General features: G+C 36.3%; 1 protein-coding gene across 2 annotated transcripts in view; it reads right to left on the bottom strand.

Annotated features, from left to right (window-relative positions):
* Positions 1–23,713, bottom strand: part of LOC111157179 (eukaryotic translation initiation factor 4E) — a 41,311-nt gene that overhangs the window by 7,458 nt on the left and 10,140 nt on the right. For both annotated transcript variants that reach the window (XM_022518472.1, XM_022518463.1), the window contains exons 2-3: positions 11,030–11,136; positions 683–778 (exon numbers count right to left, since the gene is read on the bottom strand). In XM_022518472.1, the coding sequence (XP_022374180.1) occupies positions 683–778; positions 11,030–11,136 (203 nt within the window). The remainder of the gene's footprint in view (positions 1–682; positions 779–11,029; positions 11,137–23,713) is intronic.

The raw sequence follows: 23,713 nt of genomic DNA, 5'->3' as shown, positions 1-23,713 counted from the left end.
TGGGCAAAATACACTTGGGGGTTATGTTAATACATAAGAGTTACATCACTGATTCAACATATATAGGATCCAAAAAAATACTAGATGCACAAATTAGAATTTTAGATAAGCTTACACCTCTTAAAAATGTCTTAACAAGTTTTACCTTTAAAATGAAAATCATTTTTCAAATAAATTACATACTAAATTAGTTTTTCGAGAATCAATACTACAAAACTTCTTGAAAAGACTTTACAAATTTTAAATTTTACTTTACCTAAATTTTACTTGGACAAACCTTTCAGCCTTTGAAAAATCTCAGAATCCATATCACAGGAAATCCTAGGTGTTACACCAAAAAAAATTTGCAAAAAGGGAACCTAACAAAGCTCTGGAGTATGGGGCAAATGTATCTAGGCAACCAAGAAAGGGGACAGGTTCCAACATATTGTCAAAAGTTCTAGAAGCAACAAAGGACTCTCAAGAGAAGGATCTCTTAGGACAAGAATATAGAATATACACAGGGCTAAAGGCTGACAAGACTGAAGCTTTCCAATTCAAACAGTTCTGAGGAGATGGACAAACAAAAAGGTAGGTCTACAGATGAACATCTATTGTTTACCTTATCCTCCATTTTGGGAATGTGACTTAAAATGAAAAATTACACACTTAATAAAACAAACATCCTAAAATGGTTACTTACGCCCAAAAGTCTTCAACAGTATCAAACTTAGAGATCAGCCGAAGGTTCGCTTGCCAAGTTTTGCTTTTATCATTTTTAAAAAACCAGAGTGCCCATCTAAAAGTAAAAAGTCAGCGTCAAACATGGTAGTTTTTAAATTCACATTCCTAGCCTCTTTCTTCACAACAGCCAAAGGAAGGAAGCAGCCCAAGTGTCCACTGACAGATGAGTAGATAAATAAAATCTGGTTTAAATATACAGCGGAATATGTGTCAGACTTAAAAACAAAGTCTGAGGATGAACCTTAAGGACATTACATTAAGTGAAATAAGCCAATCACGAAAGACAAACAGTATGAATCTACTTGTATGAGGTATTTAAAGTAATCAAATTCAGAGATAGAAGGTAAAATGGCAGGGGCTAGAAGGAAAGGGAATGGACAACTGTTTAATGGGTACAGAGTTTTAGTTTTGCCAAGATGAAAAAGAGTTCTGGAGACTGGATGCACAACAGCATGGATGTACTCAACACTACTGAACCGTACACTTAAAAAATGGCTAAGATGGTAAATTTTGTTATGGTGTATTTTACCACAATTAAAAATTTATTTTAATTTAAAAATAATTTTAAATGGTAGATAATATTATAGTAGCAAATAATGAGTAGTTTTTGCTCTTTCATTTAGAAAGTATGTATTTTGGGCGCCTGGGTGGCTCAGTTGTTCCACATCTGCCTTAGGCTCTGGTCATGGTCCCAGGGTCCTGGGATCGGGCCCTGCATGGGGCTCCCTGCTCGGCAGGAGGTCTACTCCTCCCTCACTCTCTCCCCCTGCTTGTGTTCCCTCTCCCTGTGTGTCTATTTCAGAGAGTATATTTCAGAGAGAGACACAGGGAGAGAGGGAACACAAGCAGAGGGAGAGGCTGAGGGAGAAGCAGGCCTCCCACCGAGCAGGGAGCGCGATACAGGCCCATCCCAGGACCCTGGGACCATGACCAGAGCGGAAGGCAGATGTGGAACCACGGAGCCACCCAGGCGCCCCTAAAAAAGATCTTTAAAGGAAAAAAATATAAGTATGTATTTTGTACCTACTTCCTAACAGATTCTCTGCTATACTTTAGAGACCCATTGGGTTCATCCGTTAGAGTAATTCACAGAAATGTTAATAGACAATTACAGAGTGCCAACTACTCTGACAGAGATAATGAAGCAGTTACTTAAGAACTTAAGAAAAACAGCAGAAGCACTTAACCAGAAAAGAAAGCAGGGAGCAAGAAAGCTGAATTTTCAGAGAAATGAAAAGGTATTAGCCAAGAGTGGAAAGTAAGAGACTCCTAAAGGGGGGGGGGGCACTATGAAATGCAATTTTCTCTTTATACAAGCACACAAATGAGAAAATAACAAAATAAAAGGATTCACTGAGTAATGCTGTCACATGCTCTGAAATAATGTATACTAGTTTCTACATATCTGTATATATCTGTTAAAAAGTTTTATTCTAATACCTGGAATACAAACTCATGTCACATCAAAGTTACACTTAAATAGCCCAAGATAACATCTTAAGTACAATTATCTGAATTACGATACCAAAGGTAACTCAAGAGGGAAATTTCATTTTCTCACTAAAAATAAGGTTGTCTGAAGACAGGTTTCCAAACACATTATATATACTTCACAACTCCATAATTAATGCTTAGATAATCTGACATAAAAATGAGATGCATTTCAACATCCATTTGACAATGTGAATTTGCCAAGCCGCTAAGGACAAAAAAGAAAAAAAGCAAAGACACAGAAATTATTAAAGACACATGTAATAAGGTCAAGTACTGTATATTCCGGTTTTCCAAAATTAAATCTTTCCTGAAAAAATTCAAAATAGAATGACCATATCATCTAGCAATTCTACTTCTAGGTATTTACCTGAAGAAAATGCAAACACTAACTCAAAAAGATGTATGCACCACCCTCATGTTCATGCAGCATTATTTACATGTGGAAATCACCTCAGTACCCATCAATAAATGAATGGATAAAGAAAATGTTGTATGTACACAATAGAGTATTATTTGCCCACAAAAAAAGAGGAAGAAATCTGTCATTTGAGACATTGGATGAACATGGAGGGCACATGTTAAGTAAGTCAGATAAAGAAAGATATTGTTATGTTTCTCATTTATATGGGGAAATCTTAAAACAAAAAAACCAAAAAAACCAAGGTCATAAACACAGAAAGAGTGGTGGCTGCCAGGGGTAGGGGTTGGGTAAAAAGAAGTGAAAAGGGTCAAAAGGTACAAACTTCCAGTTATAAAATACGTAAGTCATTAATGATATACAACATGGAGACTATGGTTAATGACAATGTATTATGTATATGAAAAGTTGCTAAGAGAGTAAATCTTAAAACTTCTCATTACAAGGAAAAAAACCTTTTTTTAAGTATGGTGACAGATATTAAGTAAACTTTCTACAGTGATCATTTCACAATATAGTTATGGACATTGGGGAGGGTAGGTGCTATGGTGAGTGCTGTGAATTGTGTAAGACTGATGATTCACAGACCTGTACCCCTGAAGCAAATAATACATTGTATGTTAATACAAAAAAAAAAATACACAAATACTGAGTCATGTTTTACACCTGAAACTAATGTTATATGTGAATTATACCTCAATTAAAAATGATTAATAAAATTCTTTTTCCTTTTTTTTTTAACTGCATCCAGCAATTGGACATATAAAAATTTATCCTAACAAAATAATTAGATGATTATGTAAAAATGTTTGTACAAGAATGTTCTTCATGTTGGAAAACTTGGAAACATCTTAAGCACTTTCAACAAGGGATCATTTAAATCCAGTTATCAAAATGTGGTTTGCAAATGCTTAGGGGACTGCAGGACCCTTTCAGGAACTCTGATTAAGTAAGAACTATTTTCATAATAATGCTAAGACATTATTTTATTTTTCCCTGTGTTGACATTTGTACTAATGGTACAAAAGCAATGGTGGACTAAATCTGCTGGTATCTTAGCAAGTTCCATACAATGGTTATCAAATTGTACTAGCAGTCACTGCACCCTTTACCTTCACCACCTCTGACGGTAACAACGTTAGTTGCAGTTAAGAATGCCACTGATGAAACATAGTAATTGGTTTCATTGAATTTTAATCTATCTACATCTTTTTCATATTCTGCAAAAAATCAAAATCAACAACAAAACATTTCCATATACCAAAGTACAATCAATGCTTAAGGAACTGAATTGTAAACTAGCCACTTTTTTCATAGAACTCCATTTTAACCATGACTGATAGATAAACATCGTTATTTCTTGAAAATGAAGACAGTGAGCTTCCAGGAGAAAATCCGAAGTCTGGAAAGACTGCATGTGCTACTGTGACAAACTTACTACAACTAAAGCACATTTCTGATGAGTGCAGTAGTGATATTAATGGACATTACTGTTTTCATACTGCATAATAAGAACTATCAGTATCTAGAAGATCTGCATAACTCACTGAACCAATGTTTTCCAAAGGACCCCTGGTGTTTCAAAATCATGCATGGGTAAAAGGTCCATGCCAAATGCAAGACAGGCCAATAGATATTAATGAAACAAAGAAGGAAAGATTCTTGGATATATTTTCAGATTATACATTGCAGCTGACCTATATAAAACGTATTATCAAAGAATAGTATCTATAATTAACTTATAAGGCTATTAAAAATCCTCCTTTTCCAACCATGTACTTGTATGAGGACATATACTCTTATTACTTCCTATGAAACAACTTTTCTTCTTCACAGACTGAATGCAGCTATACTAACTTCTGTTAAGTCAGGCACTTAAAGAGATTTATAAAAATGCTATTCTTCCCACTATATTTTTGAATTTTTTTCATAAAAAATATTTGTTAACATGCAATGGATTTTCTAAATGAATATATAATTTTACATTTTCTCAGGATTATTTTCTAATATACTAAAGGGAAATAGGTAAAAATCTACATAACCAAAGCTCTGTGGGGTCCTCAATAAAAAGGTCTTGAGACCAAAAATTTAAGAACTGCGGACTTAAATAAAATATACACCAATAAAATAGAACTATGCAGCTATTAAACAGAATAATTATGTGGATAAAGTTATTCCTAAGATGGACATGAAACCCAGAAGCCATGGAGGAAAGGTGCTACTGGACTACATAAAAACCAAAACCTGTTAAAAATAAAGAAAAGAAAAGAAAAAACCTGTTTTAAAAAAATGTAATTCCACAAACAATGTTAAAAGACAAATTATTTGGATAATTCATTTTCACCTTAATGTCCTACATGGGTAAGTTAGCAACCCTAATTACAATGCCTGGAAAGAAACTTTTTTTTTTAAAGATTCATTTATTTTGGAAAGATTGCCAGAGGGGCGGGGAGGGGGGATCTCAAGCAGACTCCTTGCTAAGTGCAGAGCCCAATACAGGGCTTGATCTCAAAACCCTGAAATCACGATCTGAGTCAAACTCAGGAGAGGGACACTTAACCAAGCCACCCAGGCACCCTGGAAATAAAACTTTAAAGAATACCTGCTTCCCATACCTAGACAAAAGAACTGAGCAGACTGTCCACAGATAAAAACAAAAATGTTCCATATATATGACAAAGCTGTGCAACGTCAAAAGAAATGCAAATTTAGGGACACCTGGCTGGCTGGCTCGGTTAACCATCTGCCTTTGGCTCAGGTCATGATCCCAGTCCTGGTATTGAGCTCTCCAGCCTGCTTCTCTCTCCCCCGCTCCTTATGTACTCTCTCTCAGACAAAGAAATAAATAAAATCTTTTTTAAAATGCAAATTTAAAATGAGAAGACATTGTCTTTTTATAAATCAGACTAGGACCAACCAATTGCAAAGATGTAGAAACCAAGAACTCACACTGCTAAGAGCCTAAGCTGATAAAGGAGGATAATTTGGCAATTATCTATTTAGGCTGTTAAAGCATAGTCTTTCACCTAAGAAATCTGAAATTTTGGGCCTCCTGGGTGGCTCAGTCAGTTAAGCATCTGCCTTTGGCTTGGGTCCTGATCTCAGGGTCCTCAGATCAAGCCCCACATCAGGCTCCCTCCTCAGCTGGGAACCTACTTCTCCCTCTCCCTCTGCTCTTCCCCACCACTCTCTCAAATAAATAAATCTTTTTTTAAAAATCTGAAATTTTAGCTAATAAATATATTCCTACAAGTACACAAAAAACATACAGGAATGCATATATTACACAGTGTAAAGAGGAAACAAAAAAAGTCTAAATACCCATTAATATAAGCCTGATAAAATACGTGACTATTCATTTAACACCAAGTTTAAAATAACAGGGCAAAATCTGCACAAACAAAAATGTTAACAGTATTGTCACCTGTATAAAGAAAAAAACAGACCTGCACACTAAAAAGCTTTGGAAGACTACAAACCAAAATTAACACGGACTACTCCAGGAGTGAAGAAAAGTAAAATGGAAAAGAAAGTATCTAAGGAAAACAGAGAACTTTTAGTTAACATACTTGTACCCTGATAATTTACTCTTATAATTATTATACATTTTTAATAATGCATAATTATGCAATATTTACAAAAAGTAAATAATGAGGAAACTACCAAGATCTGAACATAAAACATCTCAGAATATTTTTCCAAATGATAATATTTTACACAATGATATTATTACTGAAGTAGAATTCACAGAAAAGTTGAAATCCTCACAGACTTCATTCTAGGGTTAATCAGTTTATCTACTAATGACATTTTTCAGGCTCTTCTCGAATTTTATTCAAGCTGTGAGGGATATATGCTTTGATTACCTCTCCCAGCAACAGCAATACCAAAAACTAGCTTCAAAGACAAAAGGCATACAGAGTTAGCTTTTTGTAAGACAACACTAAAAATATGAAAAAAAAAGCACACAAAAAAAACAAAACAGGGGTGCCTCAGTGGCTCAGTCGATTGAGCTTCCAACTTTTAGTGGGGAGTCTGCTTGAGATTCTCTCCCTCTGCCCCTTCCCCTGCTTGTACATGCATTCACTATCTGCCTCTCTCTCTAAAATGAGTAAATCTTTAAAAAAATTTTTAAAAATACCTCCCTTAAGGGTTTTGGTACAAATTTTATGTTGAATTATATGAAATTGCCACTAATCAATTGTTCAACTTTGGTACAAAGCTTTTCCCTGAGGAAGAATTTTTACCCTTTATGGACTATTTGACCTTTGATGGCTCACTCATTTGCTGACAATCCCCACTGTATAAACAATGAATTTCTTCCTCACTATAGGATATGTTGAAACAGGTATCTTATGAAAAAACTACCTAAAACATGTTTGGACTTTATTTCAATAAGTCTACCATGATAATGAAGAAATGGTGAAAAAAATATTCAGGCCATAAAGGGAAAATGTATTGTTTGGATAAGGTAAACTATAGGTGTGTCTCAGAGGTACTGCAGATGCGGTTCTAAACCACCACACTAAAGTACGTATTAGAATAAAGGAAGTCAGACTACTGAAGTTTTTTGGATTCCAGAGGCACATAAAAGTTATGTTTATACTATACCGTATTCTAGTAAGGGTGCAATATCATTGTCTAAAAAACCTAATGTATATACCTTAATTTAAAAATACTTTGTTGTAGAGGCGCCTGGATGGCTCAGTTGGTTAGGCAACTGCCTTTGGCTCAGGTCATGATCCTGGAGTCGGGGGATCGAGTCCCACATCAGGCTCCCTACTCAGCAGGGAATCTGCTTCTCCCTCTGACCCTCCACTTCTCATACTTTCTCTCTCTCTCTCTCTCTCTCTCAAATAAATGAGTAAAATCTTAAAAGAAATACTTTATTGCTAAAAACCATCATCCAAGCTTTTAGTGAGTCAAAATCCTTTTGCTAATGGAAGGTCCTGTTTTGATGATGCTGGCTGCTGACTGATCAGGGGGTGGTTACTGAAGGATGGGGGTAGCTGTGGTAAGACAAAAAATGAAGTCTCCCACATTAATTGACTCTTCCTTTCACGAACGATTTATCTGTAACACGCAATGCTGTTTGGATACTTTTATCTGCAGAGCTTCTTTTGAATTGGAGTCAGTCCTCTTAAACTCTGCTGCTGCTTTATCAACTAAGTTTATGTAATATTATAAATCCTTTGTTGTTATTTCAACAATCTTCACAGCATCTTCACCAGGAGTAGGTTCCATCTCAAGAAAACACCTTTGCTCATCCATAACAAGCAATTCCTCATCTATTCAAGTTTTATGATGAGTTGCAGCAATTCAGTCCTAATCTTCAGGCTCCACTTCTAATTCTACTTCTTTACTACATCTGCGGTTACTTCCTCCACCAAAGTCTTAAAGCCCTCAAAATCAACCAAGAAGAGACTGGAATCAACTTCTTCCAAACGTCATTCATGTTGATATTTTGACCTCTACATATGGAATCATGAATGTTCTTACCAGCATTTTAGAACAGCTGAATCCTTTCCAGAAGGTTTTCAGTGTACTTTATCCAGATCAATCAGACGAACCCCTATCTATATGGAAGCTACAGTTTTACAAAATGTATTTCTTAAACAGTAAGACTTCAAAATCAAAATTACTTCTTTGTTCAGATGTTGTATACACTGCCAAACAGATATATTAGCAGGCATGAAAACAACATGCATCTTGTATATCAGAACTCTTGGGTGACCAAGTACATTGTTCTAGGAGCATTAGTATTTTGAAAGGAATTTTTCTGCTCTGAGCAGGTTTGAACAGTGGGCTTAAAATATTCAGTAAACTGCTTTGTAAAACAGAAGTGCTGTCATTCAGACTTTACTGATTCATTTACAAAGCACTGAAGAGTAGATTTTGTATAATTCTTTAGGACTCTGGGATTTACAGGATGGTAAATAAGCACTGGCTTCAACCTAAAGTCACTGGCTATATTAGACCCTAACAGGAGTCAGCCTATCCTTGGAAGCTAGGTACTGACTTCTCCTTTCTAGCTATGAAAGTCCATCCAGATGATATCTTCCACCAGAAGGCTTTGTCATTTACACTGAAAACCTGTTATTCAGTGTAGCCAGCTTCATAACGATCTTAGCTAGATCTTCTGGATAACCTGGAGCAGCGTCTACATCAGCCCTTGCATTTTTATGTTAGAGAGACAGCTTCTTTTCTTAAGCCTCAGGAACCAAACCCGTGTTAGCTTTAAACTTTTATTCTGCAGCTTCCTCCACTCTCTCAGCCTTCACAGAATTGAAGAGCATTAGGACCTTGCTCTGGATTAGGTTTTGGCTTAAGGGAATATTGTGGATGGTCTGATCTTCTATTCAGACCACTTAAACTTTTTCCCTATCAGCACTAGGGGTGTTTCATTTTCTTATCCATGTGCTCACTGGAATAGCACTTCTAATTTCCTTTAAGAACTTTTCCTTTGCATTCGTAAGTTGGCTGTTTAGTGCAAGAGACTTAGTTTTTGGCCCATCTCAGCTTTCAACACGCCTTCCTCGCTAAGCTTAATCATTTCTAGCTTTTGATTTAAAGTGAGATGTGTAGGACTCTTCCTTTCACTTGAGTATTTACAGGCTACTATAGGGTTATTACTTGGCCTAATTTCAATATTGTTCTGTCTCAGGGAAAAGGGAGACCCAAGGAGAGGCAAAGAGATGGGGAACAACTAGTGAGTAAAGCAATTAGAACACACAGTATTTATTAAGTATGTCATCTCATATGGGCACAGTTCATGATGCCCCAAAATGATTACAGTAATTACATCAAAGATCACTGATTTCAGATCACCATAACAAACACCATGAAAAAGTTTGAGATAGATTCTAAGACTTGCCCAAATGTGACAGAGAGACACAAAATGAACAAATGCTACTGGAAAAATGGCACCAACTTGCTCAAAGCAGGGTCATCACAAAACTTCAATTTGTAAAAAAAAATGAAATTTCAGGCACCTGGGTGGCTCAGTGGGTTAAGCCTCTGCCTTCAGCTCAGGTCATGATCTCAGGATCCTGGGATCAAGGCCTGCATCTGGCTCTCTGCTCAGCAGGGAGCCTGCATCCCCCCCACCCCGCCCCTGCCTGCCTCTTTGCCTACTTGTAATCTCTCTCTGTGTCAAATAAATAAATAAAATCTTTAAAAAAAAAAAAAAAAAAAAAAAAGAAGTTTCTGCAAAATGCAATAAAACAAGGGATGCCTGTGAAACATATACAGGCTTATGGGATTTTTAAAGTAGATAGGGTTAAAAAGTCTTGGGGTAAGGGAATGAATGGAATTGAAATATTTAAATATCCTCAAATAAATTCTAATTTACTTCCCTCCAAATTCTTAAAATATTTCTGCCTTGCCCTTTTCTTCCCACCATCAGCTCTCAGAGCATTCATGTTACTTCTCATCACCATAAAAACCATAAAAACACAAAACATAAAAACACAAACATACTAGGAAGGGGTGGGGTAGAACTGGGAAAATATATAATGAGCTACTACTTGACTACGAAACTTAACTCATCCTTTTTTTTTTAAGTAGGCTCCACACTCAACATGGAGCTTGAACTCACAACCCCTGAGATCAAGAGTTGCATGCTCTACCAACTGAGCCAGCTAGGTGTCCTGAAACTTAATTCATCCTAACCGCTCCTCTTTTCCTCTCCTAACTTGTCTTAAAAAGAAACCAACCAACCTCCAGACTCCACATCCCCCAGCTTTTTCTCCTTCACAGGCCGACTTCAAGTTGCTTACTCTTGCTCTATAATACATTTGTATTCACTATACCAACTACTCCAAGCTTTTTCCATCATCTACATTCTACTAAACTTTCTTCTACATTAGCAAGGACTTTATCATTCAATCCAATGGCCATTTTGAGCCTTTTTCAAATTGTTTAATCCAATGGATATTTGATCTTTTTGTGTAACATATGCTATTGACCACCTATCCTTGAAACAAACCATTTTCTTTGTTTCCCTGACTGCCACTCTGTCCTAGTTTACACAGTTTATGTCTAAACCTTTCATAGGCATTATCCCTCCAAAAAATCCGTTATAAGCTGGTATCCGAACCTCTCTGTCTTGAGTCAAGTTCACTTCAAAGAGAATTCATTTGCTATATAGTTTCACTTACCACCAATTACTGATAAGACTTTAAACCCAATGTCTCAACCAGTTCTCTTTTCTGCGCTCAAGACTCGCACATAAAACGGCTTACTAAAAACAGGTTATCCAAGTGAAAATGGAATCGTCAACATAATATAACTAAAACTAGTCTCACCTAATTGTTCCCCCCAAACCTGTCCTATTTTACCATTCATTCACCTCATTGCCTCAGTCAGAAGAACATAATGTGTCAGAAGGCTTACCTGTTCTGTAAAGGATGTTTAATATAGTGTTCTGGGTTAGCAACCTCCTGATTAGATTCTGTTTTCTCTTCTTCTGTAGGCGGGGGATTAGGAGTAGGGGTGGTTTCCTAATGGAAAATAATAAAATATTATTTTAAATTTCTTAACATAACTATGATAGTAATACTCTAAATCAAATACTGCCAATATTCTTTAAGAATTTTAAAAGCATTTCATAAAATAGGCCACAAACAAATGCTGAGAAAACCACCAGATTCTCCATTCTAGCATCTCTTCTCTAAGAGCAAAAGGCTTCTCAATAAAAACACAGTAACAATACTATATACAATTATCTGTCACTTACACATTTTGGTATCAGAAAGATTGTTAGACACCATGCAACAAAGTTAAGGAATCAGCTGTCTTTCCTAACATACCACTAAAGTACTATGTAGGGTTTGGAGGGTAGGGGAAGTGTGCCTAAAGTTTGGAGAGTGTAATATGACAAAAGAAAGTTATGAACTGATGAAGCCAATACTGCACAGGCTCTTCCTTCTTGTCACACTATTTATTATATGGTAAAAGTTCAGCAACTTCTATCACTTTCAAAGGCCCCAGGCAAAAAAGCTTGATGTTGGCTTGATCCTAAATCATCTTCTAGGTTAGACATAGTACTGTCATCTACAAATGTCGGGAAAAGGGATGCCTGGGTGGCTCAGTCACTTAAGCCTCTGCCTTTGGCTCGTGTCATGATCCTAGGGTTCTGGGATGGATCCCTGCTTCTCCCTCTGCCTGCCAGTCCCCTTGTTTGCCCTTTCTCTTTCTCTGTCAAAAAACCAAACTCTTAAAAAAAAAAATCCTTAAAAATTCTCAGGAAAAAAAGGAGCTTGGGGATAATCTGCGTTCTCCACATTGCTCCATGTAGCTCTTCACCAAATTATAAACTACTGTCAACACAGCTGGATACCACGGAAAGGCACCAGAAGCTAAAACAAAGACTGATTTTTTTCAAAAAGTGCACCACACAAAGAGTCTAGGGATCATATTTCAACTGAACTAGCAAAACAACAGAGATGTATGTTCACATTAACAGGATTGTGCAAATCAGGGATGGAGGGTCTATAAGACAGGTGTTAAGTATTCATTTTACAAAATACATTTTACTTAATAACATGACATGTCTAGGAGCTAATTTCTACTAACCTATGAAGTCGCTTATAATAGAGACTATGCCTTGATTTTGCTCACAACTGTAATGCCAATGAGCACAGCAGGAACTTACTGGCTTGATTACATAAGAAATAAAATAAAGGTAAATGTTTAAAAGCAATTAAGACTCCAAAATTTATACAGTCAATGCCCTAAAATTACCATTTTTTACCAGGATTTTTCTATCACAATTTACATCTGCATATAGATAATTACAAAATGCCATTCCTTAACCCACCAGCTTAAAATTAATAATTTCCAGAGAGAGGCAGTCTCAATGGATCAAGAAACAGGCAACAGTTACAGACTAAGCGGGTTTAGAGAGATAGGATAGTAGAGAAAAGTGGGCTACAGAGATGTTAAGCCTCAAAAATCTATGTAAAAGTCCCTCAGAGATCCTTGGCTAGTTCCTAAGCTGTGATGTTCAGAGTACAGCTCTGGGTAGTCTAGCAGAGAAAGCTCAGCCAAGACTTCAGGGGCTGAATACCATTAGCAAGACTGGGTTCACACCAGAGTGGGTGAGTGAAAATCCTCAGCTTTCAGATGAAATCCTAGAAAGGAAATCAGGTGAAATACATCTGTCTAACAAATCCTAAAACCAATCTTTGACAGGATCAAGGTAATCTACCTACAAATTAAGTGCCTCCAAGAACCAAACTCTACATTCTTCAGAAGAGAACATAGTTCTGTGTCTCTATGAATGCTATTTACAATATCCTATCCAACAATCAAACATTACTAGACATGCAAAGAATTCTTTTTTTAAAGATTTTATTTATTTATGGGGCGTCTGGGTGGCTCAGTCAGTTAAATGTCTGCCTTCGGCTCAGGTCACGATCCCAGGATCCTGGGATTGAGCCCTGCATTGGGCTCCTTGCTCAGCAGGGAGACTGCTGCCTCTGCTCGCTCCCTCTGCCTGCCACTCCCCATTTGTGCTGTATCTTACTCTTTGCTTTCTTTCAAATAAATAAATAAATAAGTCTTAAGTTATGTTATATATTCTTATATATTCAGAGAGAGCGAGAATGAGAGAGTATAAGCAGGTGGGAGCAGCAGAGGGAGAGGGAGAAGTAGGCTCCCCGCTAAGCAAGGAGCCAGATGAAGGACTCAATTCAGGGCTCTGAGACTGTGATCTGAGATGAAGGCAGATGCTTAACTGACTGCTCCACCCACACGCCCCTGCAAAGAATTTTTTTAAAGTCACTAAGATCAAGAGATTAACCTGTCCACAGAAAGACATCGAGACATGAAAACAGCAAACAAAGACATAATAACCAAGATTACTCTAGTAAAATAGGAGAAAAGATAGGGGAAAAGATGAAAAAAAAATGTGGAGTTTTTGAAAAGATAATGAAAATCTATTTTTAAAGAGAACCAAATAAATATTGTGGAACTGCTAAGTACAATGTCTGAAATTAAGACTTCCCTGAATGGGGGGCACCAGGGTGGCAAAGTCGGTTAGGCATCCGACTCTTCGTTTTAGCTCAGGTCATAATCTCATGGTCATGAAAGTGAGCCCCACATGGGGATCCACACTCAGCAAGGAATCTGCCTGAGATTCTCACTCCCTCTGCTCTCCCCTTGCTCAAGCTCTCTAGCTCTCAAATAAATAAATAAATAAATAAATAAAACTTAAAGAGTTCACTGAATGATTAACAACAAGTTCAACTCTGCAGAATGTGAGATTGGTGAACTCAAACATAGGTCAACAGAAGATACTCAAGTAAATACAGACAGAGAGAAAAATAGATGGTAAACACTGTGGAAAATGGTTAAAAAGTTCAAGGACAAGATGAGAGAATTGAAAGAAGCAATATACAAACAATGACCAAAATTTACCAAATCTCATCAGAAACACAAGTCACAGATTCAAAAAGCTCAAGGAACTCCAAGCAGTAAAATACACACAAAATTATACCTAGGCATATCAAATTCAAACTACTGAAAACTTAAAGAAGTCACATTATAAGTAATTAGGAAAGAGGACACAGACACACAAACACACACACCCCTTTCATAAGAATAATAAGATTAACAGCTAACTTCCCAAAGAAACTATGGAAGTCACCAAGACAACAGAATGACATCTCTACACTGAAAGAAAAATTGTTAACCTAGAATTCAGTACCTAGGAAAAACATCCTTCAGAACTGGATAAATACACAGATGCACACAGACAGAAACAACCCCCTCTTCCTCAACACATACATACAGATCCAAAATAAAGAGGAACAAACACCAAAGGAAAAGTCTTCAGGCTAGAGAGCCCAGGTAGGAACATGAAAATGTAAAAAAGAATGAAAATCACTGGAAGACTATGAACAGTTTAGAAGAACAATAATAATGATGTCTCATGGAGTTTAAAATAGTAATGATGGTTCTAGCAAAGAACTGGGTATATATAAATTTGTAAGGTTGGCTGTACAGCACATTCTTCCTTCAGAAGTTAAGTGCTATAAATGATCTTATTTACCTACATTAAGAGACGAGTAAAATTTACTCCTAAGTTCCTAATCCTCAATACAAACCATACTTTCACAATGTTTACTTAAACAGTTTATGTCAGCAGCACATAAAAACAATGAATTAATTTCAGTATGAATAATTACAAGTTTCATGAGATCCAAAATGTCACCTGCTAAACTTAGTATTTTCCTTCCTTTTTGGTTACTTGAATCTTTTCACAATGAGGAGAATGATCAAAGACTTAGATGGTATTAAAAATTTCTGGACACATAGGAACTAAAAGCAGGTAATAACTCAGGAAAAAGTATATTAAGTTCCTAGAATTTAAGTTTCTTTTGAATTAAAAGTCCTACCTTAACTGATGTTTCAGTCTTTACATTAAGAATCTATAATTTTGAATTTTATAACTAAAAATAAGTACTCAACTTTAAATAAATGTGTGTGATTGTATAAAAATGTAAAAACCTTTCAGCCTCCACTTTTAATATTACACAAATACGCTAAATGTTAAGACAAATACTCTAAAACACCCTCCCAAAAAATATTAAACACAATCATCTTTCAGTATTTAAAACTTTTAAGATTTTATTTATTTGATGGAAACAGAGCAAGAGAGCATAAGCAGAGGGGGAGAAGGAGGCTCCCTGCTGAGCAAGGAGCCTGATTGGGGGATCAGTCAACTTGAGCCCAGGGCAGATGCTTAACCTACTGAGGCACTCGGGCACCCACCTCCCTTTTATTTAAAGATTTTAAGCAGTGGACTGACGTTTCTTTTATTTAGCCTTTTAAGTTACCATCTGCAGTTTTAATAGTTTCATCTTCAAATTATTTTTTAAAGATTTTATTTATTTGAGAGAGAGAGCACGCACAGTGGAAGGGAGGGGCAAAGGGAGAGAGTCTTAAGCAGGGCTTAATCTCATGACCCTAAAATCATGACCTGAGCAAAAACCAAGAGTTGGATGCTCAACTGACTGCGCCACCCCACCCCTCATGTTCAGATTTTTAACTTAAGAATTTTTCAAACTCTTTTAATAAAGCAACAATGGTTTTAATAGCCAATTATTTCCAAGATAGAATAAAAATACTCTTTAACATGGCACAAACCAAATCTAATAAAAGTCAGAAATCACATCTTCTTTATCCATTTATCAATTGACATACACTTGGGCTCTTTCCATAATTTCGCTATTGCTGATAATGCTGCTATAAACATTGGGGTGCATGTATCCCTTTGACTCAGTATTTTTGTATTCTTTGGGTAAATACCTAGCAGTGCAATTGCTGGATCATGGGGCATTTCTATTTTTAACTTTTTGAGGAACCTCCATACTGTTCTCCAGAGTGGCTGCACCAGTTTGCATTCCCACCAACAGTGCAAGAGGTTCCCCTTTCTCCACATCCTCACCAACACCTGCTGTTTCCTGTGTTAATTTTGGTCTAAGTTACCAAATACATTTTTAACCTAAATAAGACAAACTATACTTGAAAAACTCTTGAATAACCTATTTCAGGTGGGTAGAATGGAGAGCACAAAGCTATTAGATGGTACAGGGTTTAACTAGAAGATGGTAAGGAACCAATGAGACCGAAATAGAGGGCTCATGAAACCAAAGACAGACTAGAACAGTGGGGCTGAAGGGAGACTGAAAAGCCTCAACAGTCAAGCTAACCTTTCATCTTGTGAGCAATGGAAGCCATTCACTGACAGATCAAAGTGATTAAATACTGATGACAAGTAGGGGAATAGAAAAGACAACCAGTTTAAGTGCAAAATATTAAACATGGCTTTAGATTTGCTGAGTTTATGAGATTCAAATAAAAATGTAGTCTTATAATTTAGTGGTCCCAGAGTTCAGTAACTGTCATAACAAGAGAAGTTGAAAAAAAGTAGAGCAAGAGTAAGGCAAGTTTATCAATCAGCTGCAAAGAATCTCAGGAAGCTTCTAATTGTTGCTACATCTCAGAATGTAGTAACATTCTGTGAAAACTAGCACATGTATCAAACACAATATTAACTTTGTTGGACAATCCTAATATAATAAAGCTTAACATAGTGGCTCAGTCCTTAAGCATCTGCCTTCAGTTCTGGTCATGATCCCAGGACCCTGGGATCGAGCCCCACATTGGGCTCCATACTCTGCCAGAAGCCTGCTTCTCCCTCTCCCACACTCCCCTGCTTGTGTTCCTCTCTTGCATGCGCGAGTTCTCTCTCAATCTCTCTCTCTCTCTCTCTCTGTTAAATAAATAAATCTTTAATTAAGAAAAAAAAAAAAGCTAAATACTTTCCAGATACAATATCATTTCTCTAATCTGACTAAAGTTTAGATTCTTGCTTCTAGCCATGTGCAAATCTACAGAGCTTGAATTCCAAAACCACGGTATGCTTTTCCATGGTTGTAAACACTCACGATTTTTCATTAACTCTCAACTTAAACACACTTACAAACTATCTTTTCTAGAAATAACAATGAGCCTTCCCCTCAGAAGACTCAATTAGTGTCTTCCATTACTTCATTGAACAAATATTACTAAGAACTTCCACCATCCCCCCCCTCCACACACACAGCTTTAGGACATCACCTAAAAATTAATTTAAAGACAGTTCCCTTGGCACTAAAAAGAGTTAAAGCAGTAACTCAAAACGCAGTCCACAGATCTCTGCTGGTTATAGTCTACAACCAGGGTAGGTATAGAAATGGGAAGTAAGTACTTAGAAAACTTTACAACAATTTGACAGTATTTTTGTACCTGTCAAAACTAGTAACAGCAAACTCGGGCTTACATTTTTGCATTTTTTCATTTTTCTTTATCCTACTTTTAGGATTTATAAAAACATTACACAAACAATTGTTTAAAAACAAAAGGGGTGCCTGGATGGTTCAGTCGGTAGAGCATTTGACTCTTGATCTTGGGGCCTTAAGTTCGAGTCTCACATTGGGTATAGAGATTACTTAAAAAGTAAAGTCTTTATAAATAAATAAATAAATAAATAACTCACTTTCTACCAGAGTATGAGAGACACTGGTTTAGATCACATACTCTGTAGCTAGGCTATCCAGGTTGGAATCCCAGCTCTGCCATTCACAATTGTGTAATTTCAGGCAAGTTCAACAGAGCACCGAATAATGGATAATAATATCCTATTTTCAGTAGCACTTCCTTATATATACCCCTTGCTTCACTGTTCTTTAGTTGAGTTAGAAAAGATCATTTGTGGCCTTAAGAGAAATGTAAATGCTATTTTGGCAAAGAGAGTTGTAATTATCTCTACAAGTTACTCACCCAACATTTCAGTAAACTGAAAGCACTACATACATTAAAGATGCGAAATAATGGAAAAGAATGGTGCATTGTGACTTTTGGGGTAACACCCACCCTCACACTTCATACAAACTATGAGTTTTTACTTGATAGTAATATTTGCCAAGCAGTTACTATTAAATAATGTGCTACATATTTTTACATACATTATTGCAATATTTACATAATCTCAATATATTCAATCTTCACAATACTGTGAAACTACTAATGCTCTCTGCTCTTCAAATTTAAGTGCTGGAAGTTAATGTGGCCTAGCTGTATGCTACATTTGAATCCAGGACCATCAGGATTCACAGCTAGGGATATCATATGTCCTGGTTTTTACCTGTTTATTGTTTCAGTGTGTCAGCAGAATCTTCGTTCACTCCCAAAAGTGCCCAGAGTTGGATAATAAATTATATAAGGTTATCAAGGTACTCTTTCCAGGCTGCACAACACTACAGTATGTACTATGCCTTGCGCTACAGCCTCGGACTTAGTACCTTCACTATCCTGCAAATGCATGGCACTGTCAATAAACTAGAAAAAAGGCATGAATGGTACACCTTACTCCCAACACACACACAAAATTCCACCAGGAAAAAAAGCATGTAAATGCCAATGATCAATTATAGTGAGTTTGTAGTATTATGTAAGATAGCATACTAAATGCCTATATGGTCAAATACCTCAGAAATACAGTCAAGTATAAATAAAATCCTCTCTTTATGGCTACAAATAACTGAAAGGAGAAAATCATTTCATGTAAATAAGATACGTAAACAGACCTCAAGATATATTAATCTTCCCTTTAGTCTCCAAACAGTCAGCTCCCAGGTCCCTTTTTAGCAAACAATGCATTTCCCCCAGCACTCTCCATATGTAAATTAGTATGACTAATTAACTAGTACGTAAGAACAAGTAGTCTTACCACTTGCCTTGTAAGGAATAAAAAAAAAATTGGTGTAAACACTGAAAATGAACCACAAATAATTAAATCAATTATTCTGGTTGTTAAAGTAATATCAGCTAATTGACATCACTCTTCACAAAAGTGGAGGCTGTGGATTTTGCAGATATTCTTCCTTGTCTGTAATGAAGAATCAAAATAGTGACTTTCATGCTCTAAACTAAAACGTCGAGGTGGAAAAACAACATAAGCAGATTTAGCAAAATACAAACCTTTTAAGCTTAAAGGCACTGTTCAAATGGAGAAATTTTTTTCCATGTAAAAGACTATGAGACCCTAAATATCAATTCTGATTCAAAAGACAGTACTTTTTAACATTCTTTTCAACTGACGTAAAATGGCATCTACACAACAAAAAATATTGGAAGCTGAGGTATAGAAAGGAAGAACTGTGATGATTTGTACAAATTGTGTCATATCTATAAGTACTGCAAAATTTAATAGCTGTTCAATCTATTTAAGTAACAATAACCTAATTACCTGACTAAAATTAATGACTAGCAAGCACTAAACTTTTCAGTGAACAGAGTTGATTAACTTTGCAGCTCTATAGCTAAAAATGGTTATTTCTGGATAGACAGCAAGATACACTTAACCACATTTTACTAATATTAAAAAAAAAAATTCCCTACAGGCCACACTTGAATTTCTGACCTTATGGAATACAATTTTTAAAACTTGGATGCATGTATCTTTAACTCTTTACTAGAAAGACTTGGAGGCATCTTGTTTCATTTGAAATCTGTCAGCCAAATTACACTGCACATCTTATGTAGCTTAGGAGAAGATTCCAAATTCAGAAAGGAAAATGTGATGACAGAGACATAAAAAATAAACATGTGTCAATAGAATGATAAAGCTAATGATAAAACTCAAATGTCAATGCTACTTAAACCAAAGACTACCAAAAGACTCAGATATAAAAAGACTCACGTTATAACAACTAAGGAAATTTATAGGAGTTAAACATCATACAAAATTAAAAAGTGCTCCAAATAACATTAAAATCATGTAAGGACAAGCATTTTCACTGCACAAAATTACACTGGTTCCAGCAGCATGGCAATTTCTATTTCAATTATTCTTTAAAGCTTCATAATTACAATTTGTAAGGCAAACATTTTAAAGAATTTAATTACTGATTCTTTTTAAGTTTATACCTTTTAAAATTGTAACTAAAATTTCATGACACTGATTGAAATCTTTACAGTCCCAGTTAAACAAGTAAGCAGCTGCTTTTTTTACAGCTGAATTTTCTAAATTCTACATTTTTTAGAAGTTCTATAATGTTAAAAGTTAAAGATTAAAATTATGATATAAACTAGTTTTGGTTTTTTTGTTTTTGTTTTTATAATTTCTACACCCAGGAAGGGGCTCAAACCATGCCTCTGAGATCAAGAGTCATGCTCTACCAAATGAGCCAGCCAGGGCCCCAAAACAATACTTTTAGTAAGAAAATTAGAGTTGTCCTTTCTTGTTTCAAATATTTAAATTATCTTCCAGAAGAAATCAACCTATTTTTCTTTAAAAAAATTAGAAAACTAGAGACAGTCACAGTTTCAAATGTCCCCAGCTTTACAGAGTAGGTTTTACCCTTCTACTTACTGAGCTTAAGTTAATGAACTACAAGCTTCCAAATATAAAAAGAGCTTTATTCTTTAACTCAGTAATTATACTTCTCAGATTTCTTCAAAAAAAGTACCAGGACACTAACAGTTTTGTGTATTTTATGTTAGTAAATAAAAAGTACAGTCAACATATATCAAAAGGTAAGACCAAAAAGTAAGAGATCTACTATGGTGTTCACAATATAGGCACTAAATGTGATGCTAGAAAATTATTTTATTTTTTTTTTTTTTTTAAAGATTTTATTTATTTGTCAGAGAGAGAGAGGGAGAGAGAGCAAGCACAGGCAGACAGAATGGCAGGCAGAGGCAGAGGGAGAAGCAGGCTCCCTGACGAGCAAGGAGCCCGATGTGGGACTCGATCCCAGGACGCTGGGATCATGACCTGAGCCGAAGGCAGCTGCTTAACCAACTGAGCCACCCAGGCGTCCCTAGAAAATTATTTTAAAATGCTAATGTAAATGTGAGAAAAGGTAGATTACAGAACTGTACAAACAAGAATCACTTCACTTTTCCAGTGGAGGGGAGGCACTTTTTAAGAAGTCCTAAATAAACTATGGTTAACATATTGTTCTGCGCAAAAAGAAATGAGCTATCAAACCGTGAAAAGACACGGAGGAATGATACTAAGTGAAAGAAGTCAATCTGAAAAGACTACATGCTGAATGATTCCAACTATATGACATTCTGGAAAAGGCAAAACTATAGGGGCAGTAAAAAGATCAGTGGTTGCTGGGGGTTAGAAGGGAGGGATGAATAAGCAGAAAACAGAAGATTTTAGGCAGTGAAACTCCTTCTGTATGATACAGTGGTAAATACATGTCACTATTTGTCCAAACCCAAAGACTGTACAACACCAAGAGTGAAACCTAATGTAAACTAGAGACTTCAGACGACAATGACGTGTCAACGTAGGTTCATTTGGTATAACATATGTTCCACTCAGGTATGGGATGTGGAGGGTGGGGGGCTGTGCATACAGAAGTATACCAGAAGCCTCTCTACCTTCCTCTCAATTTTATAATGAACCAAAAATTGCTCTTAAAAATACTGTTATTTAAAAGCAAAAGAGGCGCCTGGGTGGCGCAGTCTGTTAAGCCTTCAACTCTTGGTTTTAGCTCAGGCCGGGATCTCAGAATCCTGAGATATGGAGCCCCACATCAGGCTCCGGGCTCATTGTGGAGTCGGCTTGAGATTCTCTCTCTCCCTCTGCCCCTCCCGTTCATAAGCCCGTCTCTATCAAGTAAATATATAAATCTTTAAAAATAAATCAATAAAAGAGGTACAAAACATGAGGTAAGGGGAAAAAAAGCCCACAAACAAGAAAAACCAAAATATTACCAAAGAAAATCTAGTTGTCGTGATTACAAAAGACTTTTATTTTCTTCACACAGATCTAAATGTTCCAAATTTATTAGAAGAAAATTGTACTGAAACCAAATATATATTTGAATCTCCTGGACTGCTCAGTCTGTCCCAGTGAACTGTCAGTCCCATTTACACCAATACATTTTTTTTTTAAAGATTTTATTTATTTATTTGACAGAGATCACAAGTAGACAGAGAGGCAGGCAGAGAGAGAGAGAGAGAGGGAAGCAGGCTCCCTGCCGAGCAGAGAGCCCGATGCGGGACTCGATCCCAGGACCCTGAGATCATGACCTGAGCCAAAGGCAGCGGCTCAACCCACTGAGCCACCCAGGCGCCCCTACACCAATACATTTTTAACAATTAACTTTGTTCAATATTTTTTTCTCATTGTAAGTCAAGTTCTCCATTCCCCTTTTCTCTTTAAAAATGTACGGCCAATTCTCATTTATTTATCCTTTCAAATAAACTTTATAATCATTTTATTTATTTTTTTTTACTTTTTAAAGATTTTATTTATTTATTTGATAGAGATCACAAGTAGGCAGAGAGGCAGTCAGAGAGAGGGAGAAGCAGACTCCCTGCTGAGCAGAGCCCAATGCGGGGCTCGATCCCCGAACCCTGGGATCATGACCTGAGCTGAAGGCAGAGGCTTTAACCAACTGAGCCACCCAGGTGCCCTTATAATCATTTTATAAAGCAGGAGTTTGCAAACTTTTTCTATAAAGGCTCAAGGAGTAAATATTTTATGCTGATGATCTTTCTATCACTTATTCTGTTTTGTTTTACAACCCTCTGAAATACAAAACATGTTCTTAGCTAGCAGGCCACACAAGAACAGCACTAAGGCCAGTTTGTGGACCTCAGCATATATTTCCCCGTCCCCCTGCAATGATTTTGGCATTTTGATTCAGTATATACCGAATTTAAGCATTAAATTCAGGAAAAATTAACATCTTCCCAATACTGAATCATTCCCAAAAGCAAATTATGACTTTGTTTATTAAAGCCCTCCACTGTATTCCTCAGTAGAACTGTATAGCTTTCATTTATGAATTCTACAAATTACTAGGTTTATAATTTCTGGGCACCTGAAGGCACTGGTTCCTGGGTACATGAAAGTGGCCAATTACTTGCTAGGTTTACTATTCCTGGCACTTTCTGCCTAGTTAGAGAAAAACTGTAATACTGCGTTCTATTATCAGAATGCAACAATAAGTTACTTTTTAAATGTCATACTAAGTGTTACTTTTTCTTTCTTTCTTTCTTTTTTGCTATTTAGTAATTCAGTAACTTTAAGCTCAAAGGAGAGCTGAGTTAAGCACTCAGGAGTGTCTAGCACATGACAGGTACTCAAATGTTTGAATAAATGATTTTAATATTGTTCCCTCTCAAAATCCCACTAAAACTATAAGAGATTTTTTTCTAAGCCCACAACTATGGAAAGAGCAGGGAAAAAAGGAAAAGGGCTGGAACACGGATGGACAAGTGGTCACTAATCAATATATATAGCTAGATCCTAAAAGTCTCAAAAGCTGGCAGCACCTTTAGAACTGACAGTGAAAGAGGGAGGTAAATAAAGAGAATATGGCAAAAGCTATTTGAAAAATAACTAGATTCTTCAATTTCCTCCCTCCACATTCACAGGATTGCTGCCATGGATTCAAAAAATAAAAAAGGAGGTAAATAAAGAGAATATGGCAAAAACTATTTGAAAAATAACTAGATTCTTCAATTTCCTCCCTCCACATTCACAGGATTGCTGCCATG

This window comes from Enhydra lutris, unplaced genomic scaffold (assembly GCF_002288905.1).
Source record: "Enhydra lutris kenyoni isolate GAN:26980312 unplaced genomic scaffold, ASM228890v2 scaffoldscaffold3, whole genome shotgun sequence".
In the NCBI taxonomy this organism is placed as follows: Eukaryota; Metazoa; Chordata; class Mammalia; order Carnivora; family Mustelidae; genus Enhydra; species Enhydra lutris.
This window is presented reverse-complemented; position numbering and strand designations above follow the sequence as displayed.